We start from the raw sequence: 18801 nt of genomic DNA, 5'->3' as shown, positions 1-18801 counted from the left end.
TCTGAGGCTTTGGTTGAAACAAATTCACCATGCACCGTCAATTATTCAACAAGCAGTGATTGCATAATTTTATTGCCCTGTTTCACGAAAATGTTTTGCCGTCCCTGGTTGTGGAAATACAAAATGTGCGAGTGTATGGAAAGCACTCCATGAGACTTATAGTGCACTCACCTATATGCTGACTGACTTTTGAAATAACTGCACTTCGTCATTTGTATGTATTTATATTGCTATTTCAATTCTGCGTTCCCCTTTTGATTATCATACATGGTACCCAAACCGCATTTTGAGGTAACCTCACCTAACAACTAATTCAAGGCCCATTTATTATAAGGACATATCCGCTGTAATGATCTAATGAAACCTATTCTTTAAATGTGTTGAAAATGTAAACGCTTCAATAGGTTTGACAAAGTCTATCTAATTTTGAAGTAAAAAATGCTGCCAATATGGATTAAAGTTAGTTTTTACATAGTAATGTAGTAGACGTATAAATGTGGGAGTAAAGCAACATGTACTCTTCAGAATGCATGCGGACTACCACATCTGGTACCTTATCAAGTGAAATTATAAAGTAGTCCAGATGTTCAGAATAAAGCTGTCAATGGTGTTATTATCTAGAAAACTACGGCCTCTGAGCAACTACCTTGAAAACATCCCGGAAAATAGAAGACTGATTCTCCATCGAAAGGATAAGGAAAGAGCACCTCAACTACAATTGCACTGAATCACCAGTCAAATCTGATTTTAAATTAAGTTTGGAGACTCTGTCGCAAAACATCGTCTTTACTCCCAACAATTTGTACTGTTCTGTGCCTGTGCAGTACCTGACTCAAATCTCTTTAATGGTACAGTCATGTGCTCTGCCATCCTAATTCACCTATGAATACAGTAACACAGTTTTTATATCCACGTATAATCCTCCTTTTCCATACTGACTTGAAGTTCGAACTATTTGTTGTTGGTTACACAATTTTTTTTTGCTGAGGCACAAATGTTGCTCTCCTCACGTACATGGTCCATCGTTTAGAAACAAATGTGTTCACACCTTTAAACCAACCACAATTCACAATTTGCGGTCGCCATTACACCGTTTGAGTACATAAATACTGAGTATAACACAAAAGGAATGTCAATATTCAGTTGTCACGTCTCCGGTCTGAGTAACATTAAATAACTACAGTACTCAACTGTTTATTATTTTAGCCTTTTTAATGATAAATGGGTTTTAAATCATAAATGAAACAAGAATATGAGAACCAGTAGGCTTTTGCTGGGGAAGTCAGAGCTATTGAGAGGTTTTCATTTTCATTGGTGAAAATAATACGTAGTATGTATTATTAATATGACATGCTCTTTCAATAACCAGTGACTCTTTCCTTGTGACTTCTTTTAATTTCTTATGATAACAAATACACAGTAGCCTAATAAGACAGGCGAGTATTGGGATTGATGCTAAATTTAAAGTAGCTGAAAGGTGACAAGGGTTGATTGGCAATAGCTTTGTAGCCAGCGATGAGGAGGAAGACGCCCATATCTAGGAATGATGTTCCAGACGAGTTACGAATAATGCCTTACATTGATATCTTAGTTGCTAAGCTTGGTCTGCCAGACAGCAAATTGTAATAAATTTAATTCCGGATATAAACTGGACATTCTGTCTATGTTCTGTAAATTTCTAATGTGTTTTTTTCGGGTTAAAAATGATCATAACAAAGCCTGATGGGCCGTCGTGTTGTTTACAAAAGGGCTGTTGAGTACTGAGTAATATCCCTAAATGTGAAGGCCAGGTAGAGGTTATAAAGGAGTCAAGACACACAAACAAACAATAAAATGGTGGTAACAGTTTCCCACATAAAAAATGTGACTCATCAACAAACACTGACACTGTAGTTTGCAAGGAATAAGATCTAGTACTGTATACTGGAAACATTTGACTGTTGGTTACTGGCCTACTGTGTTCAACTTTTTTCCCTTTTCATTTTTTTAAGAAAATTCTGTCATTAAAAATCTTTCTATAGTATATATATATTTTTTAGAAAATATAGAAAAGAATAATTTACAGGTATTTTACAGATGAAATATCCTCTGGCTTTTGTTTTGGAACAGATATGACTCATTTTGTTCTTTTGCAGCACACGTTGTTACAGAACATCCATCGAGACGACAAACTTAACCATAGCAGAGCAAAAGAAAGAGAAAAAAGATAATGTAGACTTTGCACAGAAAAATTAAATACATGCATACATACATACAATACAGTGCCATGCAAACAGTCCATTTTGGGGAGGTAAATTATTTATTATCTGCATTTCTTTCCCATTTTAAAAATATTTCATGCCTTTTTGCTATACATACATGACGTGGCTTTTACATGACGTGACACTCACGCTGCAGCTGCTTCAGGAAGTCGCTGGCCATAAACACATTAATTCTGATGAAAGATAAGGTTCCTGACAATTCAACACTTTACTGTCTAATTCTGCAATAGCAGGACATTATTCTTTTACCTTTATTTCTAATCACTTTACTGATTTAAATCCAAATAGTAGGATTATCAGCCATTTTTATAACTTGTTATGAGCGTGTTGTCAAACGACAGATGCCCCTCACTGACATGTTGTACAGTATGGATATTTCCAACTTCCTTCCAGCTGCCTGATTAGCTGAGAGACATTCCCTCTCCCTCAATGACAGCCCTTTAAGAACAGTCAGTGTCCTCAGACGTTATTGACAGGTCTGCAATCAGCCTAATCTGCTCACAGGAGGCCACTCTATCACATGCCACCAGCTCAGATCTGCCTGCCAGAGGTCAGGCTCAGACCGGTCTCTGTTGGGCCTGCTGACCTTGAGTGCGTTTGTTTTTTTGACTGCACCACAGATTCCTATCGGACTTTGACCGACACAGATAATACTGTTTACCCCACGGTGAAACAGCAGCCAGTTTAGCCTTCCAAGACTGAATTAATAAACAGGGTATTTTATAGAGATTAATTGATAAAGCTTTTTTCACAGGCTAATGCTGCCTGCTGCTGCAAACCAGGTTGATGAAAGTAGTTGAACCAAAAACAGTGACGTCTTGGGTTGTACAATAAAAAGAACAAGCAGAAAGATGCACTGCTGAGGGAACTGCAGCACCAGGTGATTATGATCCATACCTTATATTGCACACTTCGATTCATCGGCTGCATAAAATTATAATTGATTACAGTTTGAGGGCTGAAAACCAAATATAAAATAAAAAAAAGCAATACAATTTTGTTTTTCAAACGCACTATTTCTGTATAGACAAATGGTGTGAACATGATGGTCTTCAGCAAGGCTGCAGGGCTGGACTTTTACTTATTTGTATTATTAATATGTTATTGTGAATTTTAATTGAAGTTTACTACATTTGGAGCAAAATAAATCCTTGTTATACTTCAGCTCTTCGTTTCAATTTGTCACGCTATTCAGAGAGAGCATTCTTCACAAAAAGTGCCTCGCTGCCTAATTTAAAGCCTGTTTCAAAAGACACTGAATAGCAATCATTTAAATTAGCTGGGACAAATATCAAACTGATACTTTTTGTTGTTTGTTTTTATAGAAATCAGTTGCACAAAAAATTCTGTACACCATTTGGCACCACTGCTAGTAATGAATCACATCTGGACCTTCCTTTTACCAGTATCACGCCAGGGAGCTTTTGTGAGTGGATCACAAACACATTCGTACCCTCACAGAAAATGTCCAATGTAATCAATCTTCTGGGATAGAAAGACACTCTTCACTTTTGGTTTTAGTGGTTTGCAGAAGCAGTTTAGGATTTACTCGAGTACTCTAATATAAGTACTCAATAAGGTTTACTGCCTAAAATCAGGTTTACTGCCTTTTCAAATACTGCTAGCCAATAGTTCCTTATCACTTTCTCCTCATACACTGCAGCCCTCTGCAGTATACTTTGCCATTGTATGAAACCTCAGATGACTTCTGGGATGAAGACATATTTGCCTCATTACCTTGACCGTACTATTCACATAATGCAATGTGAAAGATAATTCTTCACAATTGACATAGTGTATGCCATCTGCCCGGTTCAGCTTGATTTCATGTTACAGAAAAGCATGCAGTGTGCTTCCAGGTCCACAGTTTCTCTCTTTCCACAGAATTTGGTTCTGTATCTGTTTGATGTTACCAAGGTGTGAGGAGTGAGGTGCGATCACAGTCGTCGCCTGCCCACTTTCAATCTGTGCACTTGTGTATTATCACCCTTAGCACTTTCACCAACTTTTCCTTGTCTCCTTATTTTAACAGACTGCTTCGCTCCTCTCTCACTTTCTTTGAGATAAGGGCAGCAGGAGATGAACTTAGAATTGCTATTGCTATAATGGACTACCACACTGTGTGTTTAGAATGTACCTACAGACGCAGCAAGCATAGGTTCTGGCAACTAACTTGTGTTTAATACCAAATAGTTGGGAAAGAGCTTTAGAACCATGAGCAAGTTTCACTGTCCAGACTGAAGGTCTGCATGACCGACCAGTGGCGCTGCGCTCTACTCTGGCCAGCTTAGCTGCTTTTGTTTTGGAGCGACAGTTGTCCACTCCTCAGGGGACATATCAAGCTCCCCTGCACCTGTAGAGGCACCTCACAGTTGGAGAACACCTCTCCTTAACCAATAACTGACCCACTGATGTGCACTGCTAAAATAACAAACTACTCAAACGTTTGTCACATGATCAGGATTCTCCCTGACTTCAATGCACTCTATCTCCTCCCTTTCTCTTTCCCTCTCCCTTTCCCGCTCTCTCTCCCTCTCCCGCTCTTTCCGCTTGGCCCGTTTCTTTTTCTTGTGTCTCTTTTTGGATGGTGGGAAGAAGGTTAAGAAGACCGGCAGGATGACGAAGCAGTGCAGCACAGTGCAGCCTGCAGTGAGGAGGGAGCACTTGAACAGTGTGTAGGTCAGATTGGAAGGCACAAACACCAGGGGCATGATCCCGATCACAAAGCAGGATGTGTTCTGCAGTATGGCAGCCCCGTGCTCCTCCAGTGCCAACTTGATGCACTGCGTCCTGGTGTGCTCGCTGGCCAGCACAAAAGTGTACAGGTGTGGTACACAGTGATCCATGGCGAAGTTGAGGGTAAAAATAAGGCACAGGATTGAGATGCTGTCCATGCCAACGTTCCAAAGGGTCATCAAACCCAAGACGCCCAGTTCCACAGACGTTACTGTGAGGATGAGCCAGAAGTTCCCTAAGGGGTTGATAACCAGGAAGAAAGTGAGGATGAGGATGGTGAGCACACTGAAGCCTGAGGTCAGGATGGGGGAGATGACAGAAGAGCTGTAGCGGTCCATGAACACAAATGTTGGATTGAAGGCAATGAACTTGATGCTGTTGATAAGCATCAATGGACGGAGCTTTTCCAGGAGCTCCACCACTTCCTCACGCTTCTTCTCAGTTGTCCGCGCCACCAGGTACATCCGTGAGGCGATTATATCATACTCGTCAGTCTCACGATTCCTTGAGAATATGATGTCCTCGGTGAAGTGCTGGTACTCCGGGCTGCGCAGGAAGGAGCCTTTAAGGATGGTGATGAAGTCGCTCTTAGTTGACGCACTCACATTCACCACCCGAAGGTAGTGGAAAAAGTTGTCCATCCAGGAGATCTTGTTGAAGCCGTGACTAAGCGTCTTAAGGTGCTCCTGCACCGTGGAGTTCCAGTACTCAATGGGCTCATAAATATAAAACCCGATCACAGGGCTGTAGTTGCTAAAGTATTTCTGCTGGGTTAGAGCATACGAGACACTCGGAGAGTTACTTGCCAGCAGGTTAACAATATTTGATCCATCGCTAATTTGTAAACATCCCATGAATGAGAAAGAGGCGTAGATGAGATAGAGAATGACCACAAAGGGTTTCACATAGGTATTTGTTATCCATTCTGTGAAGTGCTCTCGCAGGAAGTGCTGGATGAAGTGATTCTGGTAGGGTACACTGTCGTGGTGCGTGGACAGGTCATGGCCGTCACTCATCATAGTTTTAAACCATGTGGGCTGGCGGTCCAGATACTCCACTGAGGGGATTTTACAACAGAAAACACTGTGGTAGCGGTTCTGCTCCAGCTGTCCAGCAAACACCAGGCAGGAGCCATAGAACGAGAAGACGTAGAAGTAGTTGACCAGTATGGCTACGCACATGCTCTGACAGAAAATTTTCACCGACTCGATGTTGGTAAAAGGGCTTGCTCCCATGCCAAAGGTGATGATGTAGAGTGAGCTTGTCATGGTGTAGCACACCATCACATCAGCAAAAGCGTCCGCCACACGTTCCTTGAAGGGGAGGGTTTCCCTCGTTCTCCTCCAGCCGGCTAGCAGCTCAAACACTCCTTTGGTTCCATGGCCTGGAAGAAGCAAGAGAGAGATGTGTTAACATTTTATACGTTAGAAAACTGCCCAGTTTGTATGTTTTCATGAAGAGAATATGGTCCATGTCATCGCAGAATGAATCAGACACACTGCTGAAGTTGTGATTTTCTGTGGCCTTAAATGTATGTTGCTTAGAAAGAATTATTTCAGACAGCCTGGTTTCGAGAAGTCAGTGTAAGAAAACAGACAATTAATGCATTGCAAAGGAGGAATCAAAACTCTCCTGGTTACATTTGAGGTCATAGAATAGATATTAAATAAATAATAGAGATAGTTGGATTGCTTTAAACATCTGTGCGTTAAGTGCATCTGGTAAAGGTAGATGTCTAAGTGAAGAGATAATCTCTGACTCCTAAGGTGAATTTCAGTATAAATCACCCAACTACTGACCTTTAAGACTAATTAAACCGAAGGTGCTTTCAGACATGCACTGAACTCTGAACATAATCTCTTGACATTATTCAAGAAAGGCTGTATGTGAGAACACAAATGTCCGAGTCAATTGCTGCGCACTTTCTCTGGAGCTTCTCCCTCCAGCCCCCTGGTAAAGAGTTAAGACAATGTCTGAGTGAGCATACGTGAGAATAAATTGAACCAAACTCTTATTTTAGAAAAACTAAAATAATACAAATATATCAGCATCAACAACAGCAACACACATAAAAGACACCAAAGAAGATGTCAATTCAAACAAAAACGACTTGTTCGTTGCAGTGGAATGTAAATGTTACATCCTGCCTCCAGCACGCTGCGGAACCCCCCACAGAAATTATGAACTGCATTGTGCCGACTCACAATGCTCATGGGTAATTATCCTGCTCGCACTGTCAAACAGTGGTGACAATATGGTTTTTCCGAGACCCTCTGCAGCAGTAGTTCGGTGAGAGCAACTTTGTGTCCCAGGCAGATGTTAACGTGAAGCTGTGAAGCCTGGCTGTGTTCAACAGACCAGTAACTTTCAGCGCATAGAGGTCGGTGCAGCTGGGTTTTTCCTCCTTTGAAGTCTAGTATTGAATATTACTTACTTTAAAATTCTGTTACATGTGCCAGTACCACTGAGAAAAAGTCGGCAAAGATAAATTAAACGGAATAAATGATCGATTCTGGGATGAGTTCTGTAGCGGTGATGCTCTCTATGGCCCCTATGGTGTTGTGTTTTGGTCCAAACTGCAACAACTCATTTTATTTTAAATACACACTGATTCATGCCGGTGTCACACTTCCTCTGCACTGCCACTGCAGCTAGGGCTCATGTGTTTCTGTATGAAAAATTAAAATGGAGAGGCTTGTATTACTGCCAGGGAGGGTGAACGTCATGAAAGGAGAAGAAAAAAGGATTTGCAGTGGGGAAAAGTACTTATGGAACCAGTGGCTCTTCAGGGGTCCAACTCTAATAATATTAATAATAATAATTATTATTATTTTATTTGTATAGCACTTATATAAACTAGGTAACAAGGTGGTCGCAAAAAAGTCCATGGAAAAATTAAAATTTGATTGTTCTTAAAGATATTCTATTCAGTCCTATTTAAGAGCCAAATCAAAACATAACAAGGTCAAGACCAAGTGTATAAGTTACATTAGATTTGTATATATTTTTTATGAACCAGCTGGTATCCAAGTGTCAGCTGTCGCAGCAAACATGATAGGACATCCTTTAATTCAGCTAACTGGCTGCTAAAAGATTTTTTTATGGCAAGAATTATTAACATACATTTGAAGAGGAAGGTGGGGGTGGTGATCGGGGAGACTGTCTTATAAATTTCTGAAGACTACAATTAATTTAATGTTCCCTCACTACGTAAATATTTCAGTAAGAGTGAAAGATGGATTGAGCACTCGTTTCTCTGCGTACATCAGCTTTAAAATATTCCTTTCAGTTAGAGCACTGTAGGAGGACAGGAAAGTAAGGGGAGGATTGACAGTATTATAAATTTCCCTTTGTTTGACAGAAAGGGGGAAAGGAGTTAATTAACTATAAAGGATTAGGCCATAGTAATGACTCGCCTAGATGGCTCTTCCTGCTTTTAGCTTTATTAAGCTGTTCTGCAAGTCAATTAGTTAGTGTCAGTTGGTTTATAGGGATTGGACTGAGAGGAAATTCACACCAGCATTACACCATGGGCGAATGCGTGTGTTTCCCTTCACTGGTTACCAAATAGGATGTTAAGAAGCATGTTATTTTCCAGACATGATTGGAACAGCTCACAGATTCATTAGAGTGATTGATTGTCGGCAGGTGGAGGTGGATAATGGCAGTGAGCCCATCTGGTAAAGTGTCCCTGGTTCTTATCTCCGAAGAAGGATCTGACAAATGTGTGCATTTGTTTACGTATCTGTGCGTACAAGCTGGATCCAAACCAGGGATGCCACAGTCACATCGTAAATGTCTCAGCAGGCAGTCAATTCAAAGGTTCAGACAAAAGAAGTATGCAATGTTCTGAGTGGGACGTCATATATTCTATGTAATTTAAGTTAAGAATTGGAAATGTTGCCCTGAGGTGAAATTCAGGTTAAAAGCTCAGTTTTGTATTTTTTACACAATTTAGGCCATTTGCATTGCAGGGATTGATTGCACCAGTTGTTCGTAAGATCAGACCTAAAAAACTAAAAGTAAACGTGTTGATTAAGTGACAATAGTAAAAAGATACAGTGGACACAAGTCGTCCAAAGTGTGGGAGCATTTTACATTAAAGCCTTTAGAAAAGACCGTTATCTACACAATGTACTGATTTGATTTCACATAGAACAGCAGCAACACAACACTGTTGTTTGAACCTGAAGAGAAAACATGTTGGAGCCATCCTTCTTCTTCACGGTTTACTGGAGGATCATACACAGTTGAGGTTCATACCACAGTGATGTTATGCTGCAGGTGAAATTAGCTTTAAGGGATTTTAAGAAAAATAATTCACATTTTGAACAACTGTCGGCTCTCAGACTCAACGAGGAGAGACATCGAGGGCAGCATAGGGCGAGGGACCTCCAGGCTGAATGAAGAGAAGCAGCAGTGAAACAAAACCCAAACCGTAATTTTCTGATTGTTCCACTGCAGATATAACATTTAATTCCAGGTGACAATATCTTTGATTTGCCTCAATTTAAGATAACTTAAATGAAGTTTAACGTTGTCTGAATGGTGTTGTAGATATCATGAACTTTAATTATGATAAGTAGATATCTGAATCTGGAACATCATCATAATAAAGTGATAGATGTGTGTAATACACACAATAACAGCATTGTATAAGTTAGCATTTGTCCTTATATCCGATTAATAATCTAAATGTAATTGAAAGATTAATCTATTATCAAAATAATTGCTACTGCTTTTGATACTGCTGCAATATTATCTAATGTTTTCTTCTCTCAAGTTTCAGTTTCGGTCAATACTGAAGCTAAATCATAATCTGACACCTACATCAACCCTGTTAGGCTCTTGTTACTAACCCTGTAGGATACACATAAACTAAGAGATTGATAACAAACAGGTGTTTAAAATTTCATCCAGAGGACAAAGGAAGGAAGAAAGCCTGAACAGTGCAGGCGCCTTGATGGGTAAGAGAGTCAAACGGTGGGATAGAGATAAGCACATGGCTGGGAGCATGACTGAAGCTCAATGCTAATCATATTTGGACAAACATGACAAGTTCTCTCAATGTCTGAATGCTGATAGATGCAAAACTGGACGTCTTACAGAGGCCTCCGTAACACAGCAACTGAGTAAGAGCAAGAGACTGCTGCATTCCCACCAGCCTTGATTATTGCTGTGATAAAACTAAACCAGTGTCCCACACACACAGCGAGACTACCATCTTTGAACTTTATAGCCACAACAATGAGTCTTCAGGGGAGACCAGACTCTCATTTGCTGTAGCTCTCGTCTTCTTCACCCACACACAAACACATGCATACAGATAGCGAAAAACAAAGGCTGCCTCATTTCACCTCCCTTTATTTCCCTCTGACACTGCAGGTTTTGACAGCTGCAGTGAGGTGAGTCAATATCTGTGAACAGTTATGTGCAATGAATGGAGCATTTTGGGACAAGAACAGCTGTCTACAGTAAAGTCAATCTGAATTTTTGCTTTTCGAGCTCCCTATTTAAGCTCTTTACTGTTGCTATGGAGGACAATGAGGTGATGCCTGCAGTATTTTCTTTCTTATTTTTATTAAGAATTTGCAATGTTTTACTAAAACCTCTTATCATTTACTCATGACTTTAGTTCTCTCAATCACAGTGGACAACATGTCCTCTGCTTTGGGTGCAGCCTTCTCTAATGTTGCTTTGTTTTGTGTCGCGCCACAAGGATCAGTCCTCGGTTCCCTGTTATTCTCTATCTGCATGCTGCGCCTCTCCACACTCAGGCCGTCATCAATAATGTAAATGATACACAAACAATTTATTGCTAAGCTCAATCAAGTCAAATCATGGGGGCAATGAGTCTTTCACCTAAAATCCACGCAGACTGAAACAAGCTACATTTGAGCAAAACAAATCAATCTATTGATAAATTAATTAGTGAAAGATTTAGAGATGGGCGGTTAGCTTAAGCCTGGATTTGCCTCACATAGCCTAATCTTAAATATGTAGCCATCAAATACATATTTAAGACCCTTTGGTAGGTTTTCTTTGTCAAATTCAGTGAAGTTAAAATGTCTGCAACTGATTCCAACCAACTTTTTATTTATGTAACCCAACCCGACAGAAAATGTCTGTTAAAAAATATCTATTGACATGATTGCCATTCCAAAATTACTATGTACTTTAAATGGTAAATCCGCTGATGTTACATTTTTGGACATTATACTGACTGTGCTTGATTGGACAGACTCAAGAGCCAATGCAATGCAGTCCTATGTTGTGTCTTACAAAGCTAAAGTGTTGGAGGTCCATTTGAATGACTGTAAACCCCAAATCCCTATAATTACTCCTTCCCCTGGTAGCTGCACTGTTAATATAAATACAGTCTAATGCCGGGGTGCTCTGTGTAAATGAAAGGGATAGGTGTTATCTTGTTTTATTCTGAGCTGAAATTTGATGCCCAGGTCACTGAAGTACTGAAGTCTTATTTTATTTAACTGAGCCTATCAGTGAAATCACATTGTGTGTGTGTGTGTCTATCTCCATTAGGCTCCATGTGCTTAATTTGAGCCTCAGAAGGCACTTAAGACTTAAATCAAGGATATACTGGCTTTATTCTGGTATTTCTCAAACCATAACAACACGTATAGCTGGTGTTAACCTCTGCCAATCTATCTACAACATTGACAAACTGAATCACCTGATCCCCCCTCTTTAATGGGGGGGTAGCCTGTGCAGTCTGACACAGGGATGGATAAAGACAGGGAGAAAGATGAGAAGCCGTAGCTCAGAATGGAAGGATGAAGATGCCTTGTATCTCAAGCACCTGCAAGATACAGGTACAAGCCCGAATGGATTTTAAAAGTCCTGTTTGTCACAGGCTGTCCTGCAGAGAGAAGCTAGGGGCTGCATATGTCTTGCATATCTTCCTCTCCTGGCCCAAACCAAAAAGCAACTGAGGCATTAAACTAAATTTCTGCTTTAAAAATTATCTGGACCCCTGAAAAGATTCCTCCAATCAGGATGACGTTTAACTATTCTGGCTCATCACACAGGTGGTGATGACAAAGGAGCCAATATTGCAGAGAGGTTGCTGGTTGCACAAATTCAATAAAAGCAGATGAGGGGGAATGAAAGTGAGGGCGAACACAGGGGAAGCCAAAAAGCAATCTTCAAGTCCTGGTCAATATCTGGGTGAATACGCTCAATACAAATCCCAGTGGTTGTATTTTTATAACAACCATATACATGGTATATTGTTCATTGTTTCACTAAAGTTTATAAAAAAGTTGTTCTTAATATTCCTCATACTCTTGTGATAAAATGTTTTATCTGAAGCTCAAGGCTAAGGCTGTTCTTTAAATAGTTTTCTAGTATTAGTATCATGGATTCCTTCCTCCTTTGCTTCAATTTACATTAAAATATAGTTAAAACTTATATTCTAACTATATTTCTTACTATGAGCAATGGGCTTCTACATGTAGACATACTGCTTTGAGCCTTATGAGCCTTCGACATGACATTTTCACGGAATTTAAGTTAAACCAATATAATGATTTGTGGTTTCGATTATTTTGTATGAAATAGAGACTTTTATACATGTTCCTCTGCTTTTTATAATTTTTATTATTGACTGTATTGACCTTTATTTTGAAAAAGTAATGCCAGTAATCTAAAAGGTGTTTGCTCGAATGGAAGAGTTGCCTTGTGAACAAATGAGAAATCATACTATTTATTGGTTTAGCACCTTGCTAATATGGGGCACAACGTGTGTCGATTTTTTGGATTCTTACTGAGGTCACAACTGCGGTGTGAGTGTTCAAGATCTCTGTGTGCGCTATATTCGTCATTATGCCAGCATGCAAACTAGCTATTAAAATTTGGCTTTGTTAAATGTGGTTATAAATGGTTCCTTATTACCACATGCATGTGTACAACTTTATGATGTGTGGGGATAAGTATCTTTATACTGAGACACATCATTTTATATAAGTTAAAAATGCCTACACGCAGGCCTCTATCAAGAGTTTGTCATTTTGTTAAGATAAATAGATATATCAAGGGGAGGGGATTGCATGTTTGTTTAAATAGTAATTCATGTTAAAGTCAAGCTTTATACAGGACAATCTAAAAAACTGTAGTTGGATATTTTTCACACCTTTAAGGTCCTTCTTGAGGATATTAAGAGAAGTAGTATTTGTTTGTTTTCCTCTAAGCTGTTACGGTGTGTTCACACTGTTCTCTGCATGTTTGGAGCGTTATGAACCATCAGTAAGAGAGTCACACCATCATTCAGCCGGGGCTGCTACAATGCTCACATACACTCACATTCCCCCTGCAGTTCAGTGGCATAATTATCTTGCATTTTGAGCAGGAGGCTGGCAAGGTTTGAAACAGATTCTCTGGAAGTACCTTCAGGTGTGAAACCGCACATTTATCCATTTGCATTATTAAGTCCTCTCCCTCTGCAGGAAAAAAGCCACAGTATGTTACTGTTGCTGCTCTGCAGTAAACTGTCTTTATGTTTGTGTCCTTCAGTCCATAGATTCCTCATTTCAGAAGCTTGGTTTTTATTGTTTGTAATATCTAATAAAGTTGCTTCTCTGTCTGTTGCTGAGGTGTGGTGTGTGGACTTGTTGTTGAGTTGTGTTATTATTGTATTTAGGGGAATGACCTCCCTAGTTTTTGCCTTGCTTTGTAACCCTAGACTCTTCTCCAAAGCCCCTGAGAACAGATAATATAATGCTGTTAACAGTCTAATGATCCAGGCTTTAGCAAAGGGGTCATGTTTTTAATGTTTTAGCTCCAACACAGTGGAACCAACACCTCATCAGCATTAGATCAGTGGAATCAGTGACTCAATTCAAAATGGCACTTCATCTGTGTAGATTGGTATTTTTATATTTCTCTTTTATTGCATTAGGATGAGGCTTTTATAGTATTTGCTAACTTTGCAATTATTTAATTTTTTGAAAGAACCATATAAGAACCGTATAAATAAAGTTCAATATTATTATTATTACATAATTTTATTTTATTTTATTTGCCTTTATTTAACCAGGTCGGTTCCGTTGAGATACAATGACCTCTTTCCAAGGGAAGCCTGGCCAAGACAGCAGCATACAAAAAATGTCAACAGTCACAAGACACACAAAAATCACATAACACAGATCAAATAAGATAAGTTCCCTGTTCCCTTAAGATAAGGCAACAGGACTAAAGCTCCGGATTCCCACCAAAACAAGAACAAGTGCGGTATGAAGCCCCTCCAATTTCTCTCACACGAGTCTTCAAAGTTTCAAGGTTTATGAGCTCCTTTAACTTTAGAGTTTTTTGCAGTGCATTCCAAGCAGCAGGTGCAGTGAACTTAAAACAGTGCTAACCAAATTCAGAGTAAACTTTGGGCATAATTAATAAATAAAGCTCATTTGAACGTAAGCAGTAATTGCTCTGGGATTTAATCAACTTCCCATGTTTGTTGAGAGTTAAATAAATCACTAGAGATGCTAAATTTTCTTGCTTTGAACTTAATCAATTGTTGTGTCAAAACAAATTGAATCAGGTAGAAAAACTTATATCATACAGGTTGGTGGACTTCCAACATATAAAACCATGTGATTGATGCTAGCTGAAGATTAGCCTGAATTGCTAATGGGTGTTGTTTTTTCTAAAATGTTGGCTGTGGGGTAAAGTGAGACATATTGCAGTGGGGTATAGTTAGACATGAAGCCCAAGTTAAGTCTTAAAAATATTGTAGTGTAATATTACATTACATATGTTTCAATTGTAATGTCATAAACATTTTAGAAAAGCCATCATGCCAAGAAACTACACCAGGAAGATAACCTTGGGCCAAACACCCCTCACAGAGATGGCGAGTGTCTGGCAAGGAAAGAAGTCCTTAAGAAAACTTGGAAGGGATAGAAATATTGACAAGACAACCCTCAAAAGATTCATAAAGAAAAAAGAGAAAGGAGAAGTAAAATCTATAGCCTAGGCTGCAGTAGCTGAGGCAAAGAGAATATTCACAGATGAGATGGAGGAGGAGCTTGCCAAACACTTTAAACAACTAGCTGACCAGTGAATATGCAGAGAAAAACATTATCCCTGCCAATTGGACAGAGAAACAATATCATAAATGTGCTTAATTGACCAATCCCCATGACTCTGTAACTAGTCCGATATTAGTTTTGGAATGTGTCAGTCTAGATCCCAGGATTTTAACTTTTAACTATGTGTTGTTATGGTAGTTTTAAAGTGGAAAAAGTAAATGGATCACTTACCCCCTTGATTTCTCTGGTCTGTCTCACTTTACCCCTTAGTTGGGGTAAAGTGAGACACAAAACCACTTTTTAAAAAACAATCATATTTTCACTACCCTTTGTTCTTAAGACATTCTGATCATTTTTATTGCTAGGAAACATCCTGAATTAATGGGAAATGTGTACATTTTACTGATATATAATTTAAGCACGCCTAGATGGGAGTAAAATGTAAAAAATGTCTCACATTACCCCGCTCTCCCCTAACATTTTGTTGCAGCTGTGATATTTTGGGTTTGGACTGAATTCCGACGAATAAACAGAAGATTAACTTACTTTGAATCAGAGGAAAACTTAACGTTGGAAAAAAGAAGAAATGCAAAGGTACAAGACTATATGCATAATTATTTTAAGAATGAAGGAGCTACGCATCACAATTATGCCTTTAAAACGACATCCAGGGCGCATCTCTAATGGAAAATGTACTTAATAACTACTTAGATTTCATGGGCGGCTATAGCTGAGGGTAAAGTGGTCGACCTGAAGGTCGGCAGTTCGATCCCCAGTCTTCCCAATCTGCATGCCAAATGTTCTTGGGCAAGATGCTGAACCCCGAATGGCCCCCAATAGAATAACAAATCCTAACCACAGACTACATTATTTCCTCTCCAACACAGAAATAATACATTTGATCTATAAGTCAAATGTATTTCAACTTGATATTGCATATGAAATGTGTTTTTCTTCAAACAGAGCTGGCTTGTGGTTTCTACCCAATCATATGACATCGTTACACAATCTCGTAGCTTGGGGTAAGTTTACACCGGATGGTTCCAATATAATGAATGTTTATCAAAATCTGTTTTCAGAAAATAAATGGGATTTTTAATTCTGCCAGTTGATCTCTAAACATCCTTTTGGAGATGTACATAATGATCCATAGTTTAAGTTTTTAGCAAATATCTAATACCATATGAGTTTTATCACTATAAATGGACACATGTTCTAGGTCCTAGCTTTATGTGTGGCAGTTACAACCCCTCCATTGGTCTGTCAAGTATAATCATTTCTCTTTCAAAGCCTAAACATGAGAGTAATGGTCCCCTTCGATGCAGATCTGAGACCAATCAGCCGCAGTGGTCTCAGATCCATTGTGTTCATTACTCCCCTGTCACACATTAGTCAATAATTATACAGCTGCCTGATTTATGTAATCTAATATGTCACACTTGGAGGCATCTGATCGGATACTTGTGGTTTTGATTAGATTTCTCTAATATTTTATTGCGTACTGGTAAATCAATAGATTTAAATAATTAAGACTTTAATACTTAATGTTACGGTTTAAAATTAAATGGTTTAACATTATCAACATTAGCTCAATGCTGCATCCAGGTTTGTACTCAAGTAATTTTCCATGCTGCTGACAGTATATGACATGTGCTTCCTATTGGTTTTACTGTGTGTGCGTGTGTGTGTGTGTGTGTGTCGGTGTGTGTGTGTATGTATGTGTGTGTGTGTGTGTGTGTGTGTGTGTGTGTATGTGTGTGCTAGTGTGAAAGATTCAAGTATTACCCATGTTGTCGGCACCTACATCTGTTAACACACTCACGTTGTGGGGACTTGTCTTCCTTATGAGGACACAAATCAAGTCCCCATAAGCCAACCTACATTTTAAGATGAAGACATGTTTTAGGTTTGGTTTCGAGTTAAGCCTGAAACATGCTTCTGCGACTGCGTCTGCGTCTTTTCACGCCGCTGTGGCGCAAGACTCGTTTTCATTCATGCTTCCCCAACCGTTGCGCGTCTTACAAAGCAATTCCGCGCCAGAACACTAGGCGGGGTAATGCTTTTTGTCGAAGACGACCTGAGAGACGCCTTCTTTGTGGGTGTGGCAATCGTTGTTGACTGTTTATTTACCTTCTACCAGTCGTGTTCTCCATTACAAACACACGGTGAACCATGGCAGAGAGTGTATTCACGATTCCAACCGAACAACAATTGATTGAGATGGAGCTGCTGGACATTGAAGAGCAACTTCTTATAATTAGACTTCTTATAAATTTATTTACATCGCCACTCCGGCTCCTTGTAGCCTTTTTCTGGCGGACAAATTGGCCAGTCAGTGACGGGTTATACAAGTGGTCATACTTTCGGATCTCTTCTGCCAAGTGCTCTTCTATTTGGTCCATATTCGTTCTTCTAAATCTTCCTTGATTTCCGCGTATTGTGGGGCATGGAACCGAAAACTAGACACCGGACGGGATGTAGAGCAGACCAATCACAGCCTTGCGGGCTGAGTGAGCTTGCGGAGCTTTGCCGTAAATTTTAGAAAAGGGGGTCGACACCCATCAGCACGTAAGGAGGGATACATAAGCACGTAAGGGACCCGGAAGGGCTCTTGCGCTTAAGGGCCCGTGAAAACGCAGAAGCATGTTTCAGGCTTTAGGCACACACACACACACACACACACACACACACAAACACACACACACAAACACACACACACATACACACACACAAACACTTAAGCTGTCACACACATACATGGATTCCATTGATTGCTTTCTTTCACTTACTTCAAAACTGGACCAACACAGTTCTTTACTGTTATGGCAAATATCACAAATCCCAAAAGAACTGATTATGAAGCCTCTCCCCATAATCACAAGGTATGAAGTATGGGAGTAAACCTTAAGAGAGGCACACACTGATACACTATGGTTCAGTCAACTACATCAAGGTTGGTGGCAGTAATGTGGCAATGGGGAATACAAATGACTTGCCTGTGATGCAAACAGGCTGACAAATGACGCTGTAAACAGAATAACATGTGTTGCTTTGCTTGTTTGTGTAGCTGCTGCTGGAGCCAGAGCTTGAGCTTTGTTTGAAGACATCTGCTGAGAATTCGTATCCTTTTTATTTTATTTTTTTAAGTATCACAAGATTGGGGAAAAAGTGCTATCAAAGTAAACCTCAAAAGGTCCTGCATAACATCAATATATATGTTATTCTAATTGCAAATGCACAAATAATGTTGAGCAATGCAAGTATCATGCTTTTTATTCTTAACATAATTCTTATTCATTTGACCAAATTCAGGATGTTAATAATTTGGAAATACAAACACACACACACACACATACTGACACGGCTGCTCACTTCTCTCTCTCGCAAACACATACACACACACAAACACTGACACAGCAGACGTCTCTGATTACAGTTATAATATCAGAATATCACTTCGATCACCTCACAAGGATCAATGCCTTTCTTATATAAGTCGGATTATTAACATGGTAACACAAATAAGATGAGTTAGTGTTAAGCTCAAAACATCAATATGTATCATCTAGTGCTGTCAATAGATTAAAAATATTTAATCGCAATTAATCTCATTTATGTCATAGTTAACTCAAAGTTAATCGCGATTAATCGCAAATTTGTATCTATTCTAGATGTCCCTTCATTTATTTTTTCCCCATAATATTTTTTTTTTTTAATGCTCTATCAACATGGAAAAGTGGATTGGCGCGCTTCATGCA

At 39.4% G+C, this 18801-nt stretch overlaps 1 protein-coding gene across 2 annotated transcripts in view; it reads right to left on the bottom strand.

Annotated features, from left to right (window-relative positions):
* Positions 1 to 454: 454 nt before the first annotated feature.
* Positions 455 to 18801, bottom strand: part of ptchd4 (patched domain containing 4) — a 37159-nt gene continuing 18812 nt past the window's right edge. Inside the window, exons 3-4 of one of the 2 annotated variants that reach the window (XM_062410798.1) lie at positions 4812 to 6381; positions 455 to 4763 (exon numbers count right to left, since the gene is read on the bottom strand). In XM_062410798.1, the coding sequence (XP_062266782.1) occupies positions 4700 to 4763; positions 4812 to 6381 (1634 nt within the window). In that variant the 3' untranslated portion in view covers positions 455 to 4699. Of the gene's footprint in view, positions 6382 to 18801 lie in introns of both variants that reach the window. The other variant, XM_062410799.1, reaches the window with a different exon arrangement.

This window comes from Platichthys flesus, chromosome 18, assembly GCF_949316205.1.
Source record: "Platichthys flesus chromosome 18, fPlaFle2.1, whole genome shotgun sequence".
Taxonomy (NCBI): Eukaryota; Metazoa; Chordata; class Actinopteri; order Pleuronectiformes; family Pleuronectidae; genus Platichthys; species Platichthys flesus.
This window is presented reverse-complemented; position numbering and strand designations above follow the sequence as displayed.